This window comes from Selaginella moellendorffii, unplaced genomic scaffold (genome assembly GCF_000143415.4).
Source record: "Selaginella moellendorffii unplaced genomic scaffold, v1.0 SELMOscaffold_82, whole genome shotgun sequence".
NCBI lineage: Eukaryota > Viridiplantae > Streptophyta > Lycopodiopsida > Selaginellales > Selaginellaceae > Selaginella > Selaginella moellendorffii.
The window spans coordinates 303,107-330,678 of record NW_003314343.1 but is presented as its reverse complement, the minus strand read 5'-3'; the positions used below and the strand labels follow the sequence as shown (position 1 = coordinate 330,678).

The 27,572-nt window shown below is 44.6% G+C and overlaps 8 protein-coding genes across 10 annotated transcripts; 4 read left to right on the top strand and 4 right to left on the bottom strand.

The window, feature by feature from the left end:
* Positions 1 to 768: 768 nt before the first annotated feature.
* Positions 769 to 2,985, bottom strand: LOC9629753 (protein JINGUBANG). The gene is made up of 4 exons (XM_002987459.2): positions 2,869 to 2,985; positions 2,554 to 2,623; positions 2,220 to 2,262; positions 769 to 2,170 (listed from the first exon to the last, which is right to left on the bottom strand). The coding sequence occupies exons 1-4, from the start codon at positions 2,983 to 2,985 to the stop codon at positions 847 to 849; spliced, it is 1,554 nt and encodes a 517-aa protein (XP_002987505.2). The 3' UTR covers positions 769 to 846.
* Positions 2,986 to 3,614: 629 nt separating this feature from the next.
* On the bottom strand, positions 3,615 to 7,524 carry LOC9630224 (kinesin-like protein KIN-14H). Its single transcript, XM_024661391.1, has 17 exons — positions 7,238 to 7,524; positions 7,035 to 7,192; positions 6,838 to 6,963; positions 6,494 to 6,769; positions 6,383 to 6,442; positions 6,267 to 6,329; positions 6,120 to 6,201; positions 5,969 to 6,064; positions 5,767 to 5,919; positions 5,606 to 5,712; positions 5,376 to 5,554; positions 5,154 to 5,318; positions 4,846 to 5,099; positions 4,629 to 4,792; positions 4,072 to 4,577; positions 3,851 to 4,008; positions 3,615 to 3,793 (listed from the first exon to the last, which is right to left on the bottom strand). The coding sequence occupies exons 1-17, from the start codon at positions 7,401 to 7,403 to the stop codon at positions 3,717 to 3,719; spliced, it is 2,790 nt and encodes a 929-aa protein (XP_024517159.1). The 5' UTR covers positions 7,404 to 7,524; the 3' UTR covers positions 3,615 to 3,716.
* A 342-nt stretch (positions 7,525 to 7,866) lies between these two features.
* LOC112341414 (spore wall protein 2-like) lies at positions 7,867 to 10,136 on the top strand. Of its 2 annotated transcripts, none has more exons than XM_024661461.1 (5): positions 7,867 to 7,965; positions 8,047 to 8,306; positions 8,365 to 8,419; positions 8,483 to 8,880; positions 8,939 to 10,136. In XM_024661461.1, the coding sequence occupies exons 1-5, from the start codon at positions 7,944 to 7,946 to the stop codon at positions 10,049 to 10,051; spliced, it is 1,848 nt and encodes a 615-aa protein (XP_024517229.1). In that variant the 5' UTR covers positions 7,867 to 7,943; the 3' UTR covers positions 10,052 to 10,136. The 2 variants fall into 2 exon arrangements, with proteins under 2 accessions (XP_024517229.1, XP_024517228.1); XM_024661460.1 differs by having other exon boundaries at positions 8,936 to 10,136.
* A 45-nt stretch (positions 10,137 to 10,181) lies between these two features.
* Positions 10,182 to 12,300, top strand: LOC9630223 (probable tubulin polyglutamylase TTLL9). The gene is made up of 11 exons (XM_024661432.1): positions 10,182 to 10,458; positions 10,520 to 10,594; positions 10,645 to 10,726; positions 10,776 to 10,805; positions 10,893 to 11,054; positions 11,109 to 11,228; positions 11,273 to 11,380; positions 11,438 to 11,586; positions 11,637 to 11,835; positions 11,883 to 12,011; positions 12,060 to 12,300. Exons 1-11 carry the CDS (start codon positions 10,424 to 10,426, stop codon positions 12,216 to 12,218), a joined length of 1,248 nt encoding a protein of 415 aa, XP_024517200.1. The 5' UTR covers positions 10,182 to 10,423; the 3' UTR covers positions 12,219 to 12,300.
* On the top strand, positions 12,280 to 13,446 carry LOC9629752 (glutathione-independent glyoxalase HSP31). Its single transcript, XM_002987526.2, has 7 exons — positions 12,280 to 12,420; positions 12,462 to 12,553; positions 12,617 to 12,676; positions 12,733 to 12,813; positions 12,860 to 13,023; positions 13,086 to 13,202; positions 13,264 to 13,446. Exons 1-7 carry the CDS (start codon positions 12,344 to 12,346, stop codon positions 13,375 to 13,377), a joined length of 705 nt encoding a protein of 234 aa, XP_002987572.1. The 5' UTR covers positions 12,280 to 12,343; the 3' UTR covers positions 13,378 to 13,446.
* LOC9630222 (adenylyl-sulfate kinase 3) lies at positions 13,371 to 15,016 on the bottom strand. 2 transcript variants are annotated; one of them, XR_002990543.1, is made up of 7 exons: positions 14,519 to 14,659; positions 14,305 to 14,459; positions 14,083 to 14,232; positions 13,898 to 14,016; positions 13,762 to 13,846; positions 13,657 to 13,703; positions 13,371 to 13,600 (listed from the first exon to the last, which is right to left on the bottom strand). XR_002990543.1 is itself a non-coding variant. In XM_002987457.2 (7 exons), the coding sequence occupies exons 1-7, from the start codon at positions 14,775 to 14,777 to the stop codon at positions 13,448 to 13,450; spliced, it is 954 nt and encodes a 317-aa protein (XP_002987503.2). In that variant the 5' UTR covers positions 14,778 to 15,016; the 3' UTR covers positions 13,374 to 13,447. The 2 variants fall into 2 exon arrangements, 1 of the variants encoding a protein (XP_002987503.2); XM_002987457.2 differs by having other exon boundaries at positions 13,374 to 13,600; positions 14,319 to 14,459; positions 14,519 to 15,016.
* Positions 15,017 to 15,295: 279 nt separating this feature from the next.
* On the top strand, positions 15,296 to 16,637 carry LOC9629751. The gene is made up of 8 exons (XM_024661469.1): positions 15,296 to 15,445; positions 15,501 to 15,588; positions 15,660 to 15,845; positions 15,923 to 16,012; positions 16,069 to 16,134; positions 16,191 to 16,282; positions 16,337 to 16,384; positions 16,445 to 16,637. Exons 2-8 carry the CDS (start codon positions 15,508 to 15,510, stop codon positions 16,599 to 16,601), a joined length of 720 nt encoding a protein of 239 aa, XP_024517237.1. The 5' UTR covers positions 15,296 to 15,445; positions 15,501 to 15,507; the 3' UTR covers positions 16,602 to 16,637.
* A 1,312-nt stretch (positions 16,638 to 17,949) lies between these two features.
* On the bottom strand, positions 17,950 to 18,495 carry LOC9630221. The gene is made up of 2 exons (XM_024661470.1): positions 18,464 to 18,495; positions 17,950 to 18,408 (listed from the first exon to the last, which is right to left on the bottom strand). The coding sequence occupies exon 2, from the start codon at positions 18,397 to 18,399 to the stop codon at positions 17,968 to 17,970; it is 432 nt and encodes a 143-aa protein (XP_024517238.1). The 5' UTR covers positions 18,400 to 18,408; positions 18,464 to 18,495; the 3' UTR covers positions 17,950 to 17,967.
* Positions 18,496 to 27,572: the final 9,077 nt, after the last annotated feature.

Genomic DNA, 27,572 nt, shown 5'->3' with positions numbered 1-27,572 from the left:
AAAATTTAAATATGGAGGAAGTATGGAATTTAAACGCAAGAGAGAGTCTAAATGCCATACATGGATGATGCCATCGTCACAGCCAGTGGCGAGTGCCGTTTGAAACTGGGACTTTGGGGAACGTGACAGTGAAGTATTTGTTCTTGAGAACCGTATACCTGTTCCAAGAGATCACGTTAGCATCTGTGTTGTGGACTTTCACCACCGTTTTGCATGTACCAGCGGAAACTCCCACAGACTGACCGTTCCATCGGAGGAGCAAGCCGCAAGCTCAAAGGAATCCACCCTCGGACACCACTGATCATCAAGTTTATATAAAAGCAACAAAGAAAGATGATTCACTTTGCCTGGATGAAAAAAAAGCAAGGCTTAGCAAAAGAAAAAGTTCGATCAATCAGTTCAAAGCACGACACAAGCTATCCATGGTGCGCCAAACTCCAATCCAAAGCAAATCTTTCCACCGTGAGAAACAACTTGGAGGGGTGCCTGGTTTGTAACCTGAGAAAAAGCATGGCTGCTTTTGGCAAAGTCCCAAACGAATGAGGAGCAAGCTTGGGAGCTTTGTCGCTCATTTCTTCGTCATCACTGTTATCATCACTGCTGCTAGAGTCGCCATCGTCACTAGAACTGCCAAGTTCCACGCCACGTCTTTTCTTTCCCTTGATGTTGGAAAGCTTTGCAACGATGAGCTGATTATCTACAAGAGTTGCAGCCTAGGAATCACAGGAGAAAAGAGTTTTAAAAGTTTAGAAGAAGAAGAAGAAGGGCTTTCAGGAGATGATCTGTAGTATACACTTGCATTAAAGAAGGAAGAACCCTAGAATTTAAAAAAACTAGGGTTCTTGGCTATGAGCATTGGAGAGTATCAAATGCAAGGCGGAAGAAGTGGCCGCCTTCGTCTAGGGCGTGCTTGATCGTGCTGAGCTTCCACTGCTGCGCCTCGCTTCTCGCGGTGAGTGGATCGCTGCTATTGAAGTAGAAGCGCTCTGACTGGGGAGATTCTTCCTCTTCTTCGTCTCGCTCCTGGCAGGGATAGACTCTCCACATTTTGGCCTGGCCGTCGAGGCTTCCACTGGTGATGCTACACAGGCCGATCCTGTCGGGGGCGAGCACGATCGATTTGACGGGGCCGGTGTGGCCTTGGACAACGGACAGGGAAATATGCGATGGTGAGTATCCTTGCTTTCGCTCTCTTCTCCACAATCTTATGGTTTTATCGGCAGAGCCACTACACAGGAGATCGCGGAGTGTTGCCAGGCAAGCTACTGCTTGTGTGTGGCCGCTGAGAAGGCCACTCAAGCTCACGGCTTCCATGTCGGGATTTAATTCCCACACGGAGATGGATGAGTCGCTGGATCCGCCGTAGAGAACCTTGTCATCTCCTCCATCGCCACCCAGTGCCAATGCATTCACTGCGCTGGAGCAATTGCCTGGACGCTCAAGAACTCTGGCCAACAAGTGCCTGTGGTAAGTTTTACTACTTTTCTTGTCGCTCGCTTCTCTTTTCCAGATCTTGATCTTTGAGTCTGCAGAGGCTGTGTAGAGAAATCCCGCTTTTGCCACCAGAGCTTTGACTGCATCGTCGTGAGCCACGAACGACTCGATGCATTTGAGATCGGACAGCCTCCAAACCTTGACAGTCTTGTCCCAGGAGGCCGAGTACACGACGCCGTCGCCGAGAGCTAGCGCGGACACTACGTCGGTATGTTGGACTGATCTTGCGGCCTTGTTCTTTTTGCTCGAGAACCTTGATGACGTCGATTCTGCTACTAGGTCCTTGAGAGTTGGAAGCGTCGCGACGAGAGTGTGCTGCGTGTGGTTGGATTTGGAAAGCCGCCACACCCGGATCTTCTTGTCCTGGTGAGCGCTGAAGAGCTTGTCGCCAGCCACAAGCAGCGACTTGACAGCACCGGCGTGAAGCTTGCTTCTCAACGTGAGAAGGTGAGTGGCATCCGAGTGTCTCCACACTGAGATCTGGTTGTTTCCCAGGCCGCCGCAGATGACTCCGCCATCGTGAACAAGGCCGAGTGAAAAGACTGCATGGCTCTCCTGGTTGAAGCTCCTGAGGCAACGGTAGGAGCAGAGAGATTCGTTGTCCGAGCAAGAGGTGGAGTCGGACAAGTTGCTGCTGCTTCTACTAGTGCTGGAGAAGGCATTATCGCTATCGCTGCTAGGCAAAAGCACGGCATCGAACTGGAGAACTAATTCTAAATCCATACCGGCGGACCGACGAAGCGGAGACTTGGAGCTTACCATCATGGCCTCACAAGCGGCGGTGGACGACAGATCGTTAGCCTTTAAAGCGGCTGCCTCAGGTATGGAGGAAATGCTCGTGACTCGAGTCTCAGTAAGCGATTCCTTTGGCAGATGTGGGAGGAGAATTCCCATGGTGGCGTGTGAGACGGATGAGATTCGTGCGGGTGAGAATCCCATGAAGCTTCAAAGTCTGCTGGTGGGAAGATCAACACCAACGAGCTCTCGGCTCTCTCGAAGTCGCTCACAGCAGGCAAGCAAGCAAAAACTTTCTCGCGAGTGGAGTCGTGACAAAGATACCCTGTGCGGAGAAAAGCCCGAGAAAGCGACTAGAGACGTTACAGGGAAGGACGAACAACAACAAGGCTGACTGGAAGAACGAAGGCGCAACTCAAGAGGCGTAGCGTAGACAAAGGCAGCTCACAACATTTATAGGCGGAGGAGCAAGCGCAGCGCAGCGAACAAAATCATCGCTCTCGAATCTCGAGACACAAAGTGGAGAGCAGAACGGATTCTATCTTCTCAATGATGCGTGGAGGACACCAAGGGGGGACACTATTCTATTCTCTTTGCTCTCTCTCTCTCTCAGTCGCGGGAGAGCGGGGGATTCTATACCGGTCGCATTCCATTCCGCCGCGGAATGGAGTGGCCAGTGAGTGTGCTTTCTGGCGTGGAATGTGTGGCCCTTGCGGCACTGGAAGGACACATGGCTCGCACATACACCTTTGCCATCTCTACAGCCAAAACTATACATCTATTATTTTTCAATGTATCATAATCATATGGTTCAAATATTCCACAACCATTATTGATTCCTCCATAGTTGTGCAATCTTCACACAAGGAGTTCCAAGGCGACGTGGCATCAAATATTCCCACGTCAGCATTCCCGCGAAGTTTCAACTATCATCATTTTGCGAACCTCCTGGATGCGTTCGTAGCTCTATTATCGCATCGCCCACTTCTGTTAAAGTTCTATCCAATCTTTTGGCCTGGCCCATTCTCTCTGCAAAAGAAAACCGATCTTTGGAACTTTCTCTCCAAGTTTGTAGGTGAGACAACTCGGTGGCTGCCGCATAGATTACATTCTCGAGCGGGGACAATTACTCTACAAGCAAGCAGCTCGTCGATCAAGCGCCACGACGCAAAATTTCGCTGCTGGGATGAACTGGATGTGGATGCCTGTGGTACCACCACCATCACGACGAGTTAGAACGAACAATTCGCCAACCAAGGAAAGAAAAGTCGAGCAAAAACCAACCGAGGATCCGTTTTCTCTCGTCTTTCTTGGCACTGCCCTCCAGCTAATGCCGGGTTTGTTACGTACGCAGGGGTCAATCAGCATCAGGATCAAGCATCAACTGTACAACAAGATGAGCATTTCATAGAGTGAGCTCTACGTCAGAAGCCTGAAAATTTTGACTGTGTCTAGGCGCTCTAGACAAGGTTAAAAAAAACGAGAAGTTATATCCACCTTTTGGTTGGCTTGGATGTTGGATTTGCAAAAAGATGGCGAGCAAATGCTGGCTTGCTTCCCTCGCCTGCATCAAAGTAGAGGGGGGTGGGGATTAGAGATCAAAGAGTGACTAAAGGCGCACCTGACTGAGAGGATTCCTTCGATCCCAGTGAAGACCGTTTCACGCTCGAGCAATCAGCGGGCACGCCAACATTTGAGTATCGACGGGACGAAGCGAACTGGTCGCCACAGGAGAGCCGTGGATCAGACGCCTTGAGCTTAGGTGGTTGTAAAGGCGTCCTGAAGAAAGCATATAATATTAGCAGCCGACCAGGAACAGTAACTGGAAATGAGAGTACAAACCTCCACTGAGGTCCAGGTTGCGGTTTCCTGATGCTAGCGGGAGATCTGCCACCTGTGTCCAAATTCTGATCCAAGTAAGAAGAACCTCTTAAATAAGCGCTCTTTCTCAAGAGTTTCTGACTCGCGGTCAGTTCTGTAGGCTTGAGTCTTGGCTTCCCTGAAAATGAAGTCGTGACGACTGCCTTTGCGTTGAGAACCTTCTCCTGCAAAATTCGTTTGGGAGTAGGCCTACTCGGAGACGACGAGAATAGTAACTCCGGACAGCTCGCTTCGTCTTTCCCGCTATCGGTGCTCAAACACGACTCAAAGACCTCTTCGTCCGGGCTTGTAGACGACGAGTGTGAACTGTCCTCTGTTGTAAGGTGCCATTCTGCTGACATGGTAGCTTCCGGTGCCAGCAAGCCTCTGAGTGGCGTGCCTTTTATCCTTGTCTTCGGTATTAGACCAAGCTTTAGCTTTTCTATCTCTGCGTCCTTCTTGGCCATCGCCTCTTTCAATGCCATTACCTGGAGAAATGGTTGTGTTACGGGTGACACCCAGGAACATGCATAACGTACCTGATCTTTCAAATCCCGTACTTCACCACTCTCTCGGTTAGTTCGTGCCGCTCCAAGTTCTACAGTGGCCACTCTCTCAGCGAACTTGAGCGTGCTCAGCGTCTCGCTAAAGGACTCACTGTCTGGGCTCATATGTACAAACATTAGAGCTTTTGCCTGGCCACCTGACAGAAAACACAACAATGTCAGTCGAAAGAGCCTTTGGAATTGGAAGTACCTAAGGAATCTTGAAGAAGTTGAGTCAGCTTGCTATTCCTGTAAGGCACGTGCGAGCTTTTCACACTCAACGCTGCGATCACGTCTCCCAGAGCTGCAAGGGACTTGTTGATATACTGAGCTTCTTTGAGGCGTTCTCCAGTGGCTTCAGATTTATCAACTCTTTCACTCCCAGCAAGATCTACGAGATGAAGAGACCCATGTAGAACAGCACCAGTCTTCAGGTCTTTGCCTCGGACATGTACCGTCAATACACTAAAAGAAAAGCCGGAATTTGTAAAATGGAAACGGGATTGCACATTGACGCACCTGTGAGAGCGGCTGCTTCTTTCGTTCATAGCTGTTGAACCAACAGAACGATTCTTCTGGCCAAGCTTCATCAACTGCAAGACATCCGCGGTCGAATTCACTGGCATCATGGTCGCGTCGGGGACGTTAATGCCATTCTTCTGCGAACAATTTCGAATTTCCAGCGTAAGAAAGTCAAGGAAAGCTATCAGTAAAAGTCAGGACCAGGACACCAAAGGATATTTTTTGTTTCCAGAATCTCCAGTGAGCAAATCCCTCAAATGTTCATTGTAGATCTCCAGAAATTGAACCACGATCTCATATTGAAACAGGTTCTTGCGGTCGGTAGTAATTTTGAACAAGTCATGGAGGGCTCGATAATTTACACCCCATGTTTCTTCTGTTAGATTATCAGGACCACTCTGCATCACAAAGGACAAGTCACAAGAAGAAAATACTTATCAGAAACGAACCATCGTGTATGTTTTTCCGGATCCAGTTTGACCATAAGCAAAGATGCAAACATTGTAGCCGTCAAGTACCGATCGAATGAGAGGTTGAGTATCAAGGTACACAGACTCTGTAAATGCCAACAGGGTGAGCAAATGAAGTGCATACCATGTGCAGAACGAACCTTGAGTTGCACGAGGACCAAAAATCCGGTTAAAGCAAAACGACTTGCGTAACTCCTTATTAGCAATCATAATTTCCCCATTCTCACCAATAAATTCGACAGATCCTACAGGGTCTGACGATGGCCTTACTCTGCAATACACTCGTATGTTCCCTGCGCAAACTTAAAAACGTTAGAAGCCATTGATGTAGAAATTCTGTACCTTTGAGATCTTGAACTTCGTTGTACAGCTTTCGATTCTCAGCAAGCGCTTTACGATATCCAGCGGCATCAGCAGCTAACCCGAGGACTTGGTTTTCTGAGCAGTACGTAATGAATGTTAGATACTGGTCAATTTCAAGAACATGTTTTACCCAAGCAATTCACGTCGGTTTTCCACATTTTCTGCATCGCATTGGCGTCGCCCTTGACGATTTCAAGTGCGGATCTTAAGCTCTACATGAACAGAAGAGGATATAGATTGAATGTCTGCATCCAGAACTATAGCTGGTTTCACTCACCTTAATTTCGATTCGCGCCTCCACGAGCATTTGGTCCAGTTTCTTGCTCTTTAAATATTTTCCCTGAAGCAGGTAGAACAGAATGTTGGTTCAAAGAAGAAAAGGCGACAACTCACATCTGTAACGTGTACTCCCGGAGGTTGCTGGAAGTCCTCCCTAACCTTCGCATCATCAGGCTAAGTTGCAAATGCATAACATTAAGAGCTGTCACGGAAGGAGTTTCTTACCACTTGAGGTTCATCTGTTTGCGTTCCAGAAGCTACAGGTTGGTCTTCAGCTTCGACATAATTGTCAGGTGGAAGGAGTCTCTTCCTCGAGTTTTTCTTGAAAGTATTTTCAGCGCCTCCAGGTCTTCCATATCCTCTCGGATAGACATTCCCTCGCAACGGTGACCGCAGAGATCCAGCGTACTTCCAGGAGCCCAGCGCCCCCGTCTGCTTCCACTCGTTGTAAGACTTTAGTGCTAGTATACAATCCACAACTTTTGTCATGGATCCTGTAGCCTGATAGTGAAATGCAAGTGGTCAGTCAGTGGTACTTCCAACATGCGGTGTCAAAACATTGGATATACCTGTTCCAAATCCGAGCTTTCGAATGTAGGAAGCCTCATCTCTTGCGACGCGACCAGAAAGTTCCTCAAGTTCTCGAAGCATTGAAATGCCGATAAACTCCCATCAGATGAGGTAGTCTCCACAACCTGTTCCGATACATCCGGCAGAAATGCAAGTCAGTCACTCTGACGAATGCATCAAAACCAAAGCAACCAACCTTTGAGACGGAACCGGGCTCGATCCTGTTCATGAGACGGCAGAGCAGCGCTCCATTCCGGAGGCACAGCCGCAGCTCATCCTCCGATGGCTCCGATGGTATTTTGGAGCACCCAACAATTTTGTTGATCCAAGAAGCCGCTTGAAACCTTCTTGTAGCTGAGACAAAAATTTAGGCTCGGCCCAAAACCTTGGAATCCATACCTGCTTCCTCGGCCTTCCTGGACGCCATATGCACATCGCTCACCCTCCCCGCGGCCACTTCCACCACCGTCAAATTCCTGTCGTGCTCATCGCTCGCCCGCGACGCCTCCGCCGATCCGGCCGCATTGCCGCCGTGCATTGCCGAGGAGAGCATCGCGCAGCGCATCAGTCGGCTGCGTCGCGGCGCATCACAAGCCAGTCCCGGCGATCGATCGATCCAACCCTAGGGCTCGCTACCTCCACCTTCTTTGAGCTCTCTCGAATTGCTTTGCCCGCCTAATGCCCCAGCCCCGGTGACGAGCCGCCCCGCCGAGCCAAAATTCTGGCTGTTGCGACTAGGTTCGGCTACCCGAACCGTTTAAATCGGAAGGGTATAAATTGATGCCGTTGCGAGCATGCTAAAAAAAAGCATGGTCGTTCCGTACCCTCCATACGGACATTATCGTATCGTAGTATTTTATACATTACTCTAATCCAACGGGGCAGAAATATTCGCGGGGGACAGGTAGCCATGCCAGAGGAGCAAAACACGTGTCAAGAGGAGACGGACCCACATGGCCCGCGCCGCTGGATGCCGCCACGTCTCCCCTCGTCCGTCCGATCCGGCCGCTTTATAAACCTTCTGGCGATTGGTGTGGAGCTCAGAACACTTTGCTTGATTTGCGAGAACGCAGTCGGGGATAGTCTATTCACTACAAGATAAAGCATGGCTCAAGAGCACCACCCAGGTACTATATATCAGAGTGTTTCTTTTCTAGCATCGCATTCTTGAAGACTAAACGCTTGATTCTCGATCGAAACTTCGATAGATCACGTCAAGGATGAGGCACAGGTTGTGGAGGGCGGCAGTGGCACAACTCCGGAGAAGAAATCCGTGCTCCAGAAGGCCAAGGACAAGGTCAAGAAACTCGGGAGCAAGCTCAAGCCCAAGAGTCATAGCGGCGGTGGTGAGGACGGCACTAAGCAAGAGATTATCGATGATTCTATTCCTGGTGAAGAGGGTGAGGTTGAGGAAGAGGAAGAGCTGAGCACCGAGGCTCAGGCTCCTTCCAGCCAGCCCGACTCGAGAGTAAGCAAATTCGATAATAATTCGACAAAAGTATCAATTCGGATCGTGATTCTTGCAGGATTTGAATGTGCCATTGGATGAGTATGCTTTGATCCAGCAAAAGGAAAAGAAAGGTATGGAATTCGAGGGTTTTTTCTGTATCAGTCCGACTAAAGATGGATGTTTTTTCTTATCAGACAATGATGATAGCTTTGAATTTAGGAAATCGGATGGTCTAACCGAGGGGTTGCCTTCTCAAGCCATCGCGGAGCATCAAGAACCATCGGACGCGCTCCAAGCAGTCCCCACGAACTACAATTACAAGGACAAAGATGGTGATCTCGATGAGAAGGCCCCCGCGGAGTCACAGACTCAAGAACCGACTCCACAAACTTCCGAAACTCGTGACGATGAGAGGAAAGATGGGAGCATTTTTACGTCCGACAAGGGGGTGCAAGTCACTCCCGAACAAGTGGAAGAACTGTCTTCCAGCAATGTTTACACTGGAGAACCCGACATTAAGTCTTCCTCAAGTGCTCAAGGGGAGGAGTCCTTGGAGCAAGCTAAAGTTGATCAGGGAAACGATGCTGCCAAGGTAAGAACTGATGAGTTTTCGTTGAATGAGTAGTGATCTTGCTCTTTTCTTACAGCAGCCAACGGAAGGTGATGAGAATGTTGTCAGCCGAGAACTTGACACAAAGGAGATCGATCAGCCTCCAAAGTTTGAGGGCGAGAAAGGCACTGACGAGATCTCTGCTGAGCCGCGCGAGCTTCCGAGCGAGCATCAAACTTCAGGCGAGAAACAAGAGGGTGGTGAGATCGACCCAAAGGTGGCTGACGATCGGAGTGCTCCAACGCACGGAGACGAGCAGATTCTTGACGATCCGATGGGTCAAGAGCAGGAAAAAGCAGCGCCTCTCGACGATACAGTGGCTGGCGAGAAAGCACCAGCCGCCGATGAGCATCTGGGCGACTCAAAGGTTGACGAGGCTTTGAAGGAATCATCCGGCTTGGAACAGCAATCCGCGGAGACAAAGCTCGACGATGAGACTTCTATCAATGCGACCAAGGAGAGCGAGTCCAGCAAAGGTGAGGGAGCGCAAGCCGAGAGAGGCCCGGAGGAAATTAGCAGCAGCAAAGTGGAAGAATCTTCAGTTGAGAAAGACGAGAGCGGCAGCAAAGTGGAAAAATCTCCAGCTGAGAAAGACGAGATCGGCAGCAAAGTGGAAGATAGCTCCTCGCAGCGGGACATTGGATTTGTGGATGCGAGTGACAAAGGTTTACCAGAAGCACCAAAGAACGGGGAGAACTTCATGGACGCCAAGGATGAAACACTGGAGCGGACCGACGATGCACCCACCATCGAGGAAATCAAAGATGAAGAGCCACAGGCACTTCCAACGCAGGAGTCGGCGCCAAAGCCTCGAGAGCTGGAGAAGACGAGCGATCAATTGACAGGAGCTCCAGAGAAATCACAAGTCCCGGAGTCAAAGGAGAGTGATCAAACAGCAGCACCAGTTGAAACGTCTGCTCGAGAAGATCCAATCCCCGCTGCTCAAGACACTGTCAAGGAAGAGGAGCCATCAGAGAAGGCAATCGGAGCCCCCGACCAAGCTCATCCCAAAGAACAGAATAAAGAGGACAAAGCCGAAGCGTCTCCACTGCCAGAGAAAAGCGCCATAGCCCATGAGAATCCGAATGAAGCACCCAACTCAGGACTCTTTGGGCAGCTTGCTACCAAGCTCGGCTATGGCAGCGGCAAGTAAGTTCGGCTATGGCTTGCTACCTTCTATCGGATTCTTGTGTATACACATTGGATTGGAATTTGAAATTTGAATTTGGATTTAAACAGCCCGCCTTCTGTCTTTAGGGTTTATAGTTTAGGGCATTCTCGATTCCTAGATCTTTGGAAGAGCATTCCGTGCTCGATCCATGGCGCATTCTTTTCGGAGAGAGCGATTTCTAGGTAGAGGAGGAGCTAGGGTTTTGGGGATATTCAACGGGAGAGTTCCTTAACTGTAACCGACAGGAATGTTCTAAACTGTCAACGGCGTCCGTTTCAGGTGTCCGAGACTCGTTGCGTGGATTAGGGCTCGCTGCTTTCTCGTCCATCGCTGCTTGTGCCGCTGCTCAGCTGGATGGCTCAGAGAATTCTTGGAAAGCCCAACCCCAAGTAATATGCTTGCTTCTTTCTTCTACATTTGCTGGAATCATTTTTTCTGTGAATTTTCCAGCATCCGGTTTCGCTGCTCCTGGAAGACAGTTATCTACGAAGTTTTGAAGGCCCGGCAGTGGAGCGAGACGGACAGGTACTTGGAGCTATTGTTTCTTTGCTTTATGCTCGAGTGTGGCGATGCAGTGAGCTAGATTGGGATTTTTTCTGGTCCGATGTGAGCTGGTTGCACGAGTTTTTCGACCATATCCATCTCGCAGACCACCAGGTACACGACGCTCTTGTGGCATCAGCCTTGGGCTAATTTTTCTTTGCAGAGGATCAATCACTTTAGAAACTACTACGAGGTACATTTCCCAGGCATTCTTGTAATCCATGCACTAAAAAGGTATGTCCTTGTGAAGTGGTGTAATACCTGAGAATGCTCTCTACAGCTGACACGGAAAGATTTGCTCATCAAGAACTTGAAGCGCATGAAGAAAACACTTGAGAAAGACAGTCGATCGGCGGAAGCTGCAAAGTACGATTTTTTTCCACCCACATACGCCTTGCCCGCAGAATACGGTCTCTTTGTGGAGCAGTTCAAGCGAAATGCGGTATGCTAAGATCCAGCTCTTTCTTTACATTTTTTTATAGAAATTCCCTTGCAGGGAGTCTGGATAATGAAACCCGTTGGAAAAGCACAAGGAAGAGGTATCTTTTTGTTCCACAAGCTCGGGCAGATCAGTGAATGGAAGAAGGATCATCGATGGAAAGTTGATAATCCACAGGTGAGTGCTCTCGTGATTTCCTGAGAAATGAACGCTATGGCCAGGTGGAAAGCTACATTGTTCAACGATACATCAACAATCCTTACCTGGTCGGCGGCAAAAAATTTGATCTTCGGATCTACGTTTTGGTCATGGCATATACACCACTGAAGGTACTCCCTGTTATGCCATTTCTACGTCTTGAAGGTCATTTTACTCGATCTTTCCAGGCCTACCTATACAGATCAGGTTTTGCGAGATTCACAAACACGCGTTTCAGCATGAAGAAAGAAGATATCTTGAACAACTACGTCCATCTCACGAATTTTGCTATACAGAAGACGGCCCCAACTTACGATTCAAAGAATGGAACAAAATGGTGAGTGATCCATTCACATGTTTTGGCATTAAACAAATTTCTTTCACCAGGCCACTACAGAGTTTGAAGATACACATGATCACCAAGCATGGAGAGAAGGCCGTGAACGAGCTCTTCCACAACATCCAGATGATAATCATCCGGTCACTTATAGCGGTGCAAAACGTAATCATCCAGGACAAGCACTGCTTCGAGCTCTATGGATACGACATTCTCGTGGACGAGTCTCTCAAGCCGTGGTTGCTCGAAGTACGTACCATACAAGCTTTCTTTTCTCTCACAGGTTTTAAGTGCAGGTAAATGCATCTCCGAGCCTGGCTGCTGATACTCCATCCGACTACGACCTCAAGTTTGGAATGCTGGACGACTTGCTTTCCATTGTAGACATGGAGCGACGTCTACCAGCGCAAAGCTCTCCGAAAAGAGTAAGCTTTTCTCTCGTTCAGTGAAGATCTAGTTTGATGTCTTCACAGGTTGGAGGCTTTGATTTGCTGATCGATCAAGGAGCAGCGGATGCCAAGCCTTCTCCCGCAATCCTTGGCTGTCACAACGATCGAGTTCAGCAGCTAAAGAAGCTGTTTGGTCCCTTGGCTCGAGCAGCTCGTCACGCTGCCGCCCCTACGCACGACTAGAAAGTCTACGATCAAAGAAAAGAAGCTCTTTTATATTCCATATCTGTTCTAACACGTGGAATACATAGAAAGGGTTCGTCTACTTTTTTTATCTCTACAAGCACAGAGATTTCTTGCTTTTGGCTATGGCGGAGAAGCGCGTCTTGTTTGTGTGCACCTCGTGCGATCGCTTTAAGGCGGTGGACGAGAAGACCGGGCTTTGGTAAGTCCATTGTGATCGAATCCAATTGAGCGGTGTCACAGGGCCGAGGAACTGGCAGCACCGTACTACGAGTTCATCGAACAAGGCGCCAAGTGTGATGTTGCAAGCATCAAAGGAGGCGCCATTCCATTGGGTTTGTGCTGATGATCTTTCTGGATCTTTGCAACTAGTCTTTTTTGTGATCTTCTCTCTCCAGATCCAAACAGTCTTGCGGAGAACTACACCACTGATCATGTCAAGCGCTTTCATCAAAACGGTACTCTCTACTTCTTTCCAAAAAGAAGTGTAAGGTTCTACTTGGTTTTCTATCAGAGCATGGCCTGAAAGACAAACTGGAGAAGTCGATCGCGATCAAAGATGCTGCCGACACGTACGATGCGATCTTCCTGCCAGGCAAGCTCTTCGATTGTTTAGTGTGGTCTCACTTTTTCTTTCGCAGGAGGACATGGAGTGTGCTTCGACTTTGCCGAGAACGCGGAGCTCATAGCGCTGGTTGAAAAGTTTTGGGCCGATGGCAAGATCGTCGCTGCAGTGTGCCACGGTCCAGTCGGCCTTTGTGGCCCGCTCACTCCAGACGGTGATCCCATCGTCAAGGGAAAGAAGGTAGCGTTTCTTCCATTCCAACTCTTTGGATCACGCTTTGTAACGCTTTCTTCTTGTCACAGGTGACTGGTTTCAGTAACTCGGAGGAAGCCGCGGTTGGAAAGACTGACAAAGTTCCATACCTCCTCGAGGACAAGCTCAAGAAGCTGGGAGGACGCTACGAATCTGGCTCAGACTGGGTGAGTTTGTCCAAGTTGGAGAGCTCGTTGTTTAGAGAACTCACGGGATTTTTGGCTGCAGACACCTTACGCCGTGGCTGATGGGAGACTGATCACGGGTCAGAATCCACAGAGCTCTCTCAAGACGGCCCAGCTCGTCGTGGAAGCTTTCCAAAACTGCAGGCTTTCTTACTAGAAAAAAGGAAACGGATGGATTAGTAAGAGTGAAAGGAATAACAGTTTACCGTGTTTCCAAGCAAACTTCTCTAGCCTTCACAGTCAATGTTGGTATGTACACCGGAGCAATTGTTACTGTTTTGCTTGGCAGGCAAGTAACCTTCTTGTTCGAGAAACGAGATAACGGTGTCGGCCATCTCCGAAGGCGTGGGAACAGCACCGTCGTCTATCTCCATTACGATCTGCATTGGCTTATGCTTTACTTGTGAAACCAGAAAAGAGTCTCAGCAGTAAGTACCTCGCAGTTATGAGGCTCCTCGTATGGATCATCAATGCCGGTGAATCCTGAAACAAACCAACTTAAAGCGCTGTGCAAGCTACAAAAGAAAAAAGAAAGAGGAACCTTTGATCTTTCCAGCACGAGCCAGCTTGTAAAGGCCTTTGGGATCTCTCTTCTCGCAAACACTGAGCGGAACTTTGAGATAGACCTGTGCTGGCAGTCTTCAATATCTGGTCCAAAAGAAAAAGAGACAGTTCACCTCAATGAAGTCTCCCGCGGGAAGTAGCTGACGGCAGGAATCGCGATCTTTTCTATACGGTGATATAAAGCTCGCAATGCAAATCAGTCCGGCATCGGCGAAAAGCTTGGCAACTTCACCTAGAAAAGCAAGCAAACATTAAACAAACTTTCTCTTTTGGAAAAAGTGTCGATCGAGATGAGTACCAACACGTCGAATGTTTTCAGCTCGATCCTCGGCACTGAATCCCAAGTTGTTGTTGAGACCATGGCGGAGATTGTCTCCGTCGAGAACGTAGCTGAGCTTCCCCCGGCTGAGCAGTGCGTGATCCAGCGCGCAAGCTAGAGTGCTCTTCCCTGCCAGCCAAGGAAGGAAGGAAAGAAGCAAGAACATCACGTCAAAAGAATTGCTAGAGCCAAAGCTTTCACCTTAAAAACAGCACCTGAAGCACTGAGGCCAGTGATCCACACGACGCATCCTTTCTGGCCCAGCATCGCCTCTCGATCTTGTTTCTTCACCATGCATTCCTGCCAGAAGATGTTGGTCGATTTTCCCACAGTCGTGGTTGGAGGATAGATGATCCCTGGATCGAAAGAGCAAGAAAAAATCAAGTCCGACGAGCTACCTATGCGTCAAACTTACCAGGAAGGCACGGACTCGTGGTCGATCGCTTGGAAGAAACATCTTCGCGATCTTGAGAGGAGCACGAATCCATTTCCTTGTTCTTGTGTGGGAAATCCATGCTGTGACGAGCAACGCCCCCCTTGACACGAAAAAGAGCTCCTCTACTCTTGGAGCTTGATGACGCCTTCGCTGACGCGACGCTGCCAGCCCGGCCGAGGAGCGCTGGATTCTCAGGCTGCCATGCAAGCCCCACGCCCTTGGGAGCACGAAGCGACATTCCTTTGTCGCGAATCCAATGCGCTAGGCTATCAATTCCGGGGAGATCTCTGCATTGCTAGAACCCTAAAAGCCGGATCGAGATTCACGGCCACAAGACAATGAGCTGCGTAGATCTGGCACAAATCTCGGAGCTCCACAAGAAAAATGTGAGGGGGAAAGAAAGAGAGGGAAACGTGGAGGAAGAAAAGGACGAGCAAACGCTCTCACAAAAGAGACCCACTGCCCACAGAGAGACCTCGGCCTGGAGCCAATGGCGAGGCACCACGTGGCAGGCCATTCAACAGACTGGTCCTAGGGCAAAGAACTAGAGAGAGAGAGGGGGGAAGAGGCGGTGGCTATGGCGTTTGGGAGCTTGGTGGGGGAGCGATGGCCGGCGATGCTGTGCATTGTGGAGGTCGCGCTGGTGGTATGTGGATCCATCGCATTGATCTGGAAGTACGAGCGCTTTGGGACGCGATGCGCTTGGAATGCTGCCCGGAGGGAGGTGACTGTGGGCGTGGGGAGTGTGGATTTTGTGGCGGATGGGGATGTGTGGGCGGCCTGCGCTGGAGCGCTGCATCCTGGATGGCTGCTGGCGTTCCGGGCCCTGGGATTCGTCTACTTTCTCCCGATTCTCGTCTATGATCTCTGCTTCCACGGGGTTTTCTCCTATCGCTTCTACACACAGTAAGCTTTGTTTCCTTTCTATAAGTCTCAGCACTAATTAACTCTCGGTTTGTAGGTAGAAAATGTGTGAAGCCTCCACTCAAGGCATCATTTTCTGTGTTCCTTGCAGGTGGACTTTCACTCTCACAGTCGTCTATTTCGCGGTAACTTTTCCTCTCCTACCAAAAAGGCGTTTTTTTACTTTTTACTTTCGTGAGCCTGGACTGTTTTGTAGCTTGCGTCGCTGGTGAGTGGGAAAGGAATGTTTTGCAATCGTGGCCGAGAGACAGACACCGCCCAGAGTGTCTCGCTTCTCAAGGGATCGCCGGAGGAAGCTGGTGTTTCATCACCTCGTGCTTCGACAGCACCGGAAGAAACCAATGCTGGATGCCTGGGCTACTTGCTGCAAATCTTGTTTCAGGTATTTTGTTTCGTGTCAGCAAGTTTGCAAGCTATAATCACCTGCTTTTTCTTTTCTTTTCTTTTTTTTCTGGCTAGATCTCCGCTCCAGCCGTGCTGCTCACGGATGCGATGTTTTGGCTCGTTCTTGTTCCACTCGTCATACCATCCGGATTTCGAAACAACTTCGTAAGTTTCTTGATCGACTCGGAAATAAAACACGTTGCTTTACTTACATCCCGCAGCTCAACATCAACGTTCATGGAATCAACGCCTTGTTTATTCTGACAGAGTTCATGGTGAACACCATGGTGAGTTCTAGTATATGAAATTATAAATGGTGGTCGTGACTGTGTCGTCCGTGCAGCCTTTTCCATGGTTTCGGTGCGCCTACTTCACCCTGTGGAGTGTTGCTTACACCCTCTTCTTGTGGATAATGCATGCTACAGGCGTAAGCTGGTAAGATCGAAAAGAGTTGTGATGGAATTTACAGCTAAATTTTTGCAACTTCAGGTGGCCATACCCCTTCTTGGACATCACCACTGCTTCTGCACCAATATGGTAATCGTTATCTTGTGTCCAGTTGATGCTGACAAAGGCAAAATTTGCTTATTTGCCAAGGTACTCTGGCCTCATTGTGCTACATTTTGTCTCGTTTGGAGTTTGCTCGGTGCTGGGGGTGGCCAAGGAGCAGTTTTGCAGGCTGTGCTGCTGCCGAGCTGCTGCGAGGCCAGCCACCAGGACAAGAAGCATCACCAAAACATTCTCCTTGTATTGATTCGATCTTTATCAAGCAAAGGTTAGTGTTCCTAAATCTTATGTCTTGAGCTTGATCGATACTGGCTATCTTCAGAGTCCTTCACGTTTTGAAATACTAACGAACTGACATCATTCTTTCACTCTCAATGCTTTCATTTGAGTGTTGAACAGGAATTATCTCTTCGCTCGAGAGATTGTCCAGGCAAGGAGAGCGAGGGAGGAGTTTCTCTAGCGTGTGTTTCTTGTAGAATTGTGCTTAAAACTTTAATTCGTTTTGTGCTGCCAGGCACCAGGACAACAAGAAGCATCACCAAAACATTCTCCATCTTTCTCAAGCAAAGGTTCGTTCCTTGGGCGCGACCGATTCCAGTGGCTGTCTCAGCTTGGCAGTGGTGTGGGGATCCTGCCGCGCTTCAATGTGCTTAGGCACGCCGTGCTTGAACAGGAACTTGTGCTTGGCCGCGGGCTTAACGACCGCGGTGAAGAGAGCATGCCTCCATGCATACGAGGGCGTAGCCACCGCAGCATGCCTCAGTTGCTGGAGTGCCTTCTGGGTTGGATTTTATTTCCTGAGTAAGCAATGCAACAGTGATGGAATTCTATCTTCTAAGAGAAGACCACATATGGTTTAGTGTGTTGTGTTGCAACACGGTCTCCACTATAGACGGCCTGAGAAACCATCGTTACAGGATGTCATTGTTTCTCATAGCTGGAATGGAGAGAAGTATAAAAACCTACCTCTTCTTCGGCCAAAGCAGCTCCTCAGATACACATCTCACTGTCTAGACACGATCAGGACTCAAGTTAGGAGGTTACAATCTTGAACATCCTGAGGATTTGGGAGGCCTTGTCTAGATCCAAAACAAAAGAAGAACAAGCCACCGGAGATCAAGCGAGCAATTCTAAGCGATTTAACTTACACGTCACGCTGACAATCGTGACACGAACTCTGTTGGTTTTTCTGTTTTCTCCCCCAGCAGCTTCTCTCTGATCAGCGTGCGGCTGGAGCTCCCTCACCAGCAGCACGGCTGCTGCCAAAGCTGACACCAGAAGGGAGTTATAATTAAAGCAAAAACCTCAATTTTAAAGGCATTGTTTCTGTTGATCACAGCATCAACTGCAGCCTTTACGTCCTCTGGAACATTGTGCATGAGAAAGGAGAACAAAGAAAAAGATAAACAAACTGCCCTCTCCTTTCCAGACGTGATAACAATGGCAACCTGGCTAATGATCTTACCGAGCAAAGAAATCGGGGTACCATATACAGAAGCTTGCCCAACCGTTCTCCGGCCTACAAAGAGAGGTTGGAGAACACACAAGGAGCAAGGAGACTCACCTCTTGGATAATGGCAACGCGCAAAATCAAATTTGCGGGAGAATGATCGTCATTCATGATTCAATGACTTACATCCACTCGGAGGCAAGATCCTCCTGTCAACCTGGCCATTCTGGACTCTCTGGCGAGCGAACGCTAATTCATTATCCAGGATGAGGCCTGATTTACCTCGATACTCTGGAGGATGCTCCTTGCTACACAAGGGATCCGAATCATCAAATCCACAGCGCCCATAGCGAACCCACTTTGAGCAAATAGTGCCAAATACATTTCCACGGCTGTGCAATTCCCACAGCTCCTTGTTCTTCCTGTCAATCTCTTCCAACTCCTCTTGAGATTTAACCCGTTTAGGCCTAGAATCCTTATATCCACGGATGCCATAAGGACCATACTCCACCTCTATCCAATCAGGTTTCACGCCTGTCCTTGAGATTTCCATGACTGCTTTAAGGAACTCCACCGTCGCGTCCACCTCCGCCATAGGTTTTCCCTGCCCTAGGAAACTACGGCTATTAAAAAGACAAGCAAAAAGGATAAGACTTTACCCCCGGTGATCATCCTAAACTTTCTCGTTCTCGCTGCACCCAGAGAACTGGAAACTCTCGAGGCTGGCACTCTTGAGCGTGAGATCTTTCGAGGTGTCCACAAAGCCCGCTGAGAGCTTTTAAAACTGTAGAAGTCTCCATCGTTTGATGACGTAACCCAAACGTTTTTCAAGGGCTCTTCAAATATTGTTGTTCCCCTCATGACTAAAACTCACCAAAACTTGAGAAATTCCATGTCATTTTCAGTTTCTTATATAACATAGTCTATAGAATATTTATTTCACTAAACCAACAACTTTTGAGCAAGAATATTAGCTACACCAACCTTTTCAACATCAATCTTTATGACTTAGATGATGGATTAATCCATGACATTACCAGAGTGCAAACACATTTTAAACTTGCTCAAATGAAATATTGGATGAATTTTCAAACTAGTTAGTAAGTGTATTTATCTTCAAACTAGCTAGAAAATTTAAATTCCTCATTCATTACAAAATTGTCCAAAGCCTATAATACTATAGAGACAACTTAACAGTACCATCTCCTTTAGAGACTATTGTACATGTGATAGCTTAAGGAAAACCTACTTTGTACTCCTAATGATGACAATGTTGATCATTTTCTTAAATCTATCTCATGTTGAATTTGCCAACTTAAGCTTATTTTGTATAAACCAAAGCCAAATTTAAACTCACAATAGACTTGGGCTTAAAGCCATATATTACCATGAATTAAGATATACTAATAGTTGATTGTTAAATGCTATTGTGAGTAAACTAGAGCAAATGTAAGTACTTCTCCTTGCCAAATCAAGTTTCCCATGAGAAAATCTCAACATATATTCTAACAGTTAATTCAAGTGCTCTATCTACCTATCTAACTGTGGAGGCTCACCATTACTTATATGCTCAGCTTAGTTTCTAAATTCTTAAAACCTATTTGCCAAAACTTGGATGTGAAGTTAGGATCTTGATCAATGTCACCCGGCAAATTATAGGGATTGAATAACCAATTTATAAATGCCTAAAAGCTTTAATTATCATTTTAACTAATAAGAAGTGAGTCATCGATCCACAAAAACCCAAATAACATTATTTCCTCAAAAGGTTTTGAGCAAATAAGTGATAAAGTTCATTAAGATATTATCCCACTTATTTTTGGTTATATATATAGGATGATAAATGTCAATAAGCTTTTGATGATCAACTTTGACCACCTAGTAGATTAAATAACCACTTACATACTTTTCAACATCTAACTTTATCCCAAGTCAAAAGAAATGCCTCTTCACCAACACATACATCCTTAATATATCTTGAATGATGAAAATTTATCACCCTTCAAATTTGTAGAGGCATCCCTTAATAAATAAAAAATCTTTAACACAAAAGTAGAGATACATTATTTTTTCAATTGCTAAAATGCCACTTTACACTTCTCATCCCAATCATAAATAGTAGCATATTTTAATTTGTTCTTGAAAAGATCAATCAATGGAGTAGCTATTTCTAAGTCCTTCACAAAATGTTAAAAAACTTCAGCCATACCAAGGAAATTACAGAAATCATGTGTTATTGAAGGTTTAAGTCAATCAACCATAACTTAGATTTTTGTGGGATCAACTCTCACAAAACATATTAAAATCAAATGCTTAAGATATTCAATTTATTCCAAGAAAAATTTACACTTATGATATAATTTAAGTTCCTCATTCAGTGGACTCTTTCAAATTTTCAATTGCTACATTTTTTAGCTTTTGTTATCCCTTAAAAATTGCAAAACACTTGCATATTCATTTCATGTTCTTAGGATGTAGAAAAGCCATCATAGTAGGCAATTGAGTTATATTCACAATAAATTACACCACACCCCTTCATAAGAGGACAATCTTTGCTATAATGTTTAGCTTTGTGGTAATGCTCTCTACCTTATACTTCTTTTACTAATTTAACTGAAACTTCTTAACATTATTTCCATCTCCATTATTTGAGCTAATGTAGCAATAATTACTTTTTCCCTAAATATGATGGACTAACTTCCCTATTAACTTTCCTATTGACTAATGGTTTTGCAAAAAGATCTAAGCCTCAATGATAATATTAATTAATGTTGTTGGAAATCTTTCTTGACTTTCTTCTATATATCCATGGAAATTAAACCTTTGATGAAACAAATCATTATGTATGCCAATGAGACCAAGGCAAAGACATAAAATTTGGGGGCATACACATCTAAAAACAAAGTCCCTTCCTTACTTGGTTTCTAACAATTGGTTCACAAGATCAAACTCTTCAAACTTCTTAATAAACAAAATATGGAAAACTATTATTAAATCACCCTAAAAAGTTGGTTTTGGATTAGTTTTAATTTAGTTTTTCTACCATGAAGGAACATAGCCTATAAGTGTTATAAATGTGATTGCAAATATCCAAAGTTACATATTGAAAAGTTTTTTTAAATGTTCTTTATTTATTGTTATGAAGGTTGGTATTGCTGGTTCCCTTTTCAACCCTTTTTGTTCAAGTATTAGTAAATTAGATTTAACATTTATACTTAGTCAGAACATAAGGTAAGAACTTTTATGTGTCTTCTAAGCATAACTGGCTTGGCTCTTAATTCTCTTTTATTTTATTTTTCACTAGCTTGATAAGAACCCTCATATATTGAGTCTAGTCCCTTAATATTGTTACATGATAACTTACCGTATTTGCCAAACACCTTCACTATCATGCCCCATATGTTGGTTTCATTAATTATTTATGAAAAGTGTTTAAATCTACAAGCTAATCATATCTACATAATGTAAATCTTGTCTTGAACATGATGGTGTTCCCATATCCAAATTTGCAATCTAACACCATTCCATATTTAATAAATTTTTATAATTATCTCTGACGGTGGTTGTGGGGGTTTCAAATGTATAGTAGGGATAGTGGGTAGGTTGGGTAGGGCCAACAAACCTAAGGCATAGTCTAGCTTTATTTATCCTTGTTTTACGTCTAATTTATGTCTAAGCCCAAACTTCATACCATGTTAGTTGGTGGAATACCTATATTCTTGTGTTAGGCCATTGATATGCCAAAATAGTATTAAACTCTTTTGGCTTTGTTTTGCATGTTAATTCTAGCATTGGGATGTTAAATGTTCTAGGACTATATATTAGTTCATGCTCTTGTCCCTTTGTTCTTTATGCTGAACGGTTAAAAGTTGCTCCATACTCCAATTCCTTCACTTCTTGGCTATATGCTTGGGAATTTATTACTCTTTGACACCTGGTTAAGGGTTTTGGTTCTATTTAGTGGTTATCCTATGATAAATCACTATAGAATAAAAGGTGAAAACTACATATGCTACAGAAAGCTTCATCATTAAAAAATCAATTTTCACTTTGTCTTTATAATTGTTGTAAAACTGATGAAGAGGTAAATGTTTTATTTTGAGTATTTTCCTAGGTAGAGCAAAAGAAGGAAGATTAGGCAAAATGGAGTTACACATAAGATTATGCATCCAAAAAAGAAAGACTCAACTTAGGCAATGCTTATTATAGATAAGCGTGAAACAGTTAAGAACAATTATAAAATTATGTAGTATATAAGTAACATTTAGATGTGTTGGAAAACAACCCCTACTTACTATTGTATGCATTTGTATTGAATTAACCATTTTTTCTCCCACTTATGATTATTTGTGTAAAGTAGAGTTGAAAGAATGACATATATTTATCCTTACCTATGCTTTTGGGGTTTGAGGTTGAGTTTTTTTCTATTCTCTTCTCATTTTTATTTTCTTCTCTACGTTTTTGTCTTTGTTTATTTGTCATTATTTTGCAAGAAGAGACAAGAACATGAGTATAGGCAAAAAAAACCTTACTCACATTTGGAGACTACGTGTAAACTCTTGAATTTGGACTTCCCGGGAGGTTATTCAGCCCAATACTATTCAAACCCAAGGACACTTAACCTCAAATATCCCAAGACCCTTAATCGATTGGAAAAAAGGGTGCACTCTTATTCATAAGATATTTCCTTCTATATTTGAATCCTTATAAATCGTCTTTCGAGTCGTTCTTTTTTGTTGCTTACACACAACAGGATAAGCCGTCACTCTTTGGCTTGAAAAACAATCAGGAAAAAATCACTTGTGAATTTTAAACATACTTAGCACTAGGAATCACAAGTAGATCTTTTCAGTGATTGCAAGGCTTAGACAATACTGAATGAAGGAGCTCTTTTTATGATTGTAATGGCTTAGTGCCTAGATAACACAAGAAAGATAATTTTTCCTTACCAAGTGATTATATCTTTAGTCACTACACTAAAGGATTGCTTTTCTTCCTTTCCATAGTCTAGGGTTTTGGGACGATATTTCAAAACACTGTGACCCTGTATGAGCCTTATAAGTACTCTCCCCACCTTCGATCTTTAAGTGCCCTAACCATGTGGCTTGAGTGAGGTTCTGATGAGTCACATTAGGTATCCAAGTAAGTAGTGCCACCCACACTTGGATTGGGAGCATCAACTATTTGATCTCCTAGGGAAGCTAGAGTTGGCTCTTGAACACTTCACTAAGTTATCCTGTTTGTTTATCTATATTCACTCTAGCCTTGGACTCCTCTGTGGTTATATTATCACCCACCACATAAATATAACCTTCTTAGGTTATATTTGCCTTTTCTGGCTAAATTGATTCCACTGGAGGCTAACGCATAATCTCCCTATTATACTTTGGAACCTTTGCAACCCTTACAAACCCCCCTCCTTTGGGGGGACGATTGCTTTGAGCTTTCACCCCTCAGCCTATATTTGTATTTGGACTTAAATTCAAACACTCTCCCCCCTTTAAGAAAGATTGATATTCTTGTTGATGCATACTCTAGTTTAGAGCACCGCCAAGGAAATAACTCTAGAAAAAGTTTATGGTGTTCACACTTTGTGAGAAATGCACCAATTTAAATGAGTTAAGATAACCCCTCTATTTAACACAAATGTGCTATTAACTCAAACACCTTCCGACTGTCACTAATAAGGAAATGACTAATGGAGTTATCCACCCTTGCTATTCTAGATATCATCCAGCTTACAAAAGTGTGATACGCCTCTACCCACAGGGATATAGAGAAAGAAGGTAGAAGTCCCAACCCTCTTAAGCAAAGAAAACAAACCTATTGGTAAATTTTAAATAGACTATTGGAAATAGGCAATTAGAATTATTTACATAGTTATGCACTTTACCAAAATAAGAAACATCAATATAGAGGTGGGTGATGTGATCAGTTGATAGTAACTACCTCATGACTAAATATTTCACTATGCACACGAAGTGCTGAAGTCAGTTTGTCTATACTGGCCCAAATTTAAAGATTAAAAAATGGACAATATCAATGTCATAAATAATGATATCTTAGAGACTTAATTATTAATGAATAAATTTTAGATTAAAACATAAAAGTATTCTAAGTAAGTTATCATCCAATAAATTAGTATTATAGTATAGGAACCACCAAGATTTTTAAAAGTTAATGTCATAGGATTAACCATCTAAAAAAATTAAATAGCAAGTAGATCATCAAAAAAACTTAATGATAAAACTTAACTACCAAAAATTATAGAAAGCATGCCAAACAACTTAGGAAAGATATTTTAAAAACTAGAAAGTATCATTGATTGACAAGCAAAATGTTCGCGAATGTATCACCTAAAGGAAATAACATTTAATCTATCAAAACTGACCATAACAACAATCAACAAAACAAAGTGAATGTTGCAAAGAAAACAAACACTTGTTCATGCCAATTATTGCATTAATCAATCTAAATAGATCCTAATCAATATACTGAAGGACTCAAGTTTCTTAAGTAAGAACCAACAACATCTTACTAATGTTTTAAACCCAAAAAATCAATCCAAAGCAAACTATATATTGTAATGCGAAAAACAATAAGTTATCAAAGAGAAACTAACTATCATGAAAGATCATTAATCATCCATCAATAGAGAGATGTACAATCATTATCGACTAAAGAATCCACCATCCTGAAGAACGGCAAATCATTCAACAACAATAATAATTTAACAAAACCTTGTAAGCGACCAAATTTTCCATTCTACTTTAGTCATTTAACCACACCTCCAACCACTTGGAGGAGTTTCACTCACAATCTTCATAAGTCCTATTTCAGACTTAGGCTTGCTAGTCCCGAGAATGGCCTCCCCGCCACTCAACCTTTGCACTAGATCCAAGTGCTCCACGTGTCCGATCCCATGACCGACACCCCAAGGTACCACCGACATATCAGCCCGTTACGCTAAAGCCATGCCCTTTTACCTTGGTCACACCAGTGGTCTAACACCACCTGCATCACAGTCCCATCTCTCAAGGACTGGGCCATCCGTCTATGAGTGATCATTTCAGATCCACTCCTTAGCATCCTTAGGATGCCCACTGACATGGGGAATAGCCTTCCCCAATATCCCTTTTCCAGTCTTCACCAAGTCCCTTTCTGCCCATAGCCGTGTTCGCCAACACTGCCACTAGATCGAGGCCCACAGGCCCGACCACTAAGTCCCATGGTCCTCTGGGACTTCCTCACCACTTGACTGTATCCTTGGTCACTACACCAGAGGACTACTCCTCTTCCTTTCCACAGTCTGGACCTTCGAGACAACATTTCGGAACACTGTGGCCCTACGCAGGCCTCATGGGTACTCTCCCCACCTTCCGCCTTTGGGTGCTCTAGCCATGGGCTTAGAGTGAGGTTCTGTTGAGCCACACCAGGTATCCAAGTAGGTAGCATCGGTCAGTCGATCTCCCGGGGGAACTAGAGTCGGCTCTTGAACACTTCACCAAGCTACCCCACTTGTCAGTCCGTATTCACTCTAGTCTTGGACTTCCCAGTGGTCAGTTCATCACCCAACACAGGGTATGGCCTTCCTGGGCCAAACTGGCCTTTCCTAGGCCAAACTGGCCCTTCCTGGCCAAACTAGCTCCACTGGGCTCCAACCCCCACACTCTCCCTACTATGCTTTTGGAACCCCCTGCAGCCCCCCCCCCCCCCCCACTGGGGGACGATCGCTTTGGGCTTTCACCCAATTGCCTGTATTAGTATTCGGACTCGGACTCGGGCTCGAACTCGGACTCGGACTCGGTCTCGGTCCCGGTTTCGGACTCGGACTCGGGCTCAGTCTCGGGCTCGGGCTCGGCCTCGGTCTCGGCCGTCGATCTCGGTTCCATCGTGGACTCCATCTTAAAATCCATCTCGGGTCCATCTGGGACTCCATATCGGACTCCATCTCGAGTCCATCTTGGGTCCATCTCGGACTCCATCTCGGGTCCATCTCGGACTCCATCTCGAACTCCATCTCGGACTCCATCTCGGGTCCATCTCGGACTCCATCTCGGACTCTTTCACGTGTCATGTGTTGGTCCTTTTTGGGTCCCTTTTTGGAGCCTTGCTTATTGCTCGCTTCATGCTCGCTCCTTGAGCACTTTGTTGGGAGTTCCACTCCCGCTCTCGACCTTCCAAGTCAGAGCTTTTAGTCCAAACGTGTTACACTCGTTTGGCTTTTGCTTCAGCCACTACCACATGGCACCCTTTCCGGCTCCACTTTGGGGCCTAGGGATTTTGTGTCTCACAAACCTTTGACAAGGATAATCAACTATCTTAGATGATAGTTAATCATCATTAATAATTACCAGATGCAAATACTAACTTCAACACCAAAGTTAATGAGTCAAAAAAAGAGGTTATAACCAAGTCTTGCTTAACAATGATCATGAGTTTTGCATGAATTAACTTCAATGCTAAAGAAGAAATTATAATACAACCCACAATATCCTCCTTAACACATCCAAAAGCTAAACTTTATAATACTTAAGCTAATGAAAAGCATTTCTACATCAGTCCAAAAGTTAAGTATAATAAAGCTATGCTCAACAAATGATCACTAAACAATCCTCCATAAATCCATCTATAATAAGACATAACTCACTTCGTAACAAGCATAAGAAAAATCATCCTTAACTTAAATTCAATATATCCCTAACTTAAATTCAATAAAGAATTAACATCTTCAATATCGATCATTAACTCTTCTTCTTGTAAAGTTAATATAATCCACGACTAAACCATGTTTGAAGGAAAAGCCAAAGCAATCCTACTAAATAATTTCATCTAGAACATAACTAGCTTAACTTGCTACTCAGTTCATTTGAATGTGGATATAGTTGTTAATTAACAAAAAACAAATGCTAATAACACAAAGCTACAGCCAAATCATTAACACTATTTTTATCGAAACTAATTAAAATCAATATCAATTTTAAGGAGAGACATCTCATTTCACTCAAATCTCAACATCAATAATATCAACAACAGACATCACTTCAATGCCATCAACACCAAAATAAAGCTAGAAGAAAGTAAAAGCAATCACCACTCAAAGCTTTCTAGAAACCAAGCTAACCAAAATCAAAGATATTATACTTAGTATTTGAAACCAATTCTTCAACAATACTCAAATACAGATAACACATCATTAAAGAGTGAATCACCATATCCAAGACTCTATGAAATCTAACACCATAGGATAAATGTAACCAAATGATATTGATAGAGGAAAAATCAACATGCCAATACAGAAAAACCATGCAAACCCCTGATACAATCCTTTGCAATACCATCTGATAAATGTCAATAGTTCTTGACAAAGTCTACCAATAATCATTTATTGCAAAGCAACCAACAATCACTTTTCAACTGGCCTTCACAAAATTTAGACACTAAACTCATGTCATCATGTCAAATACTTGTCCAACAGAAAGGTACACTCTAGATACCAAATATAGGAATATGGACAAGCACAAACTAAATAACTATTCAAATTCAATTATATAGCAATAAACTCACCAACACATTTAGCCAATAGCTCCAAGTATACTTTGGAGAGGCTAACTATGCATGATCAACACTTAGTTATAACTAAAGTGAAGACCATGAGATTGACACATATGGTACACAACCTCCTCATAAGTTTAAGGTATAGTATGGGTACTAACACCTTAACTTCAAATAATTAAGTTAGACATCACCATCCTTAACTAAGGTGTA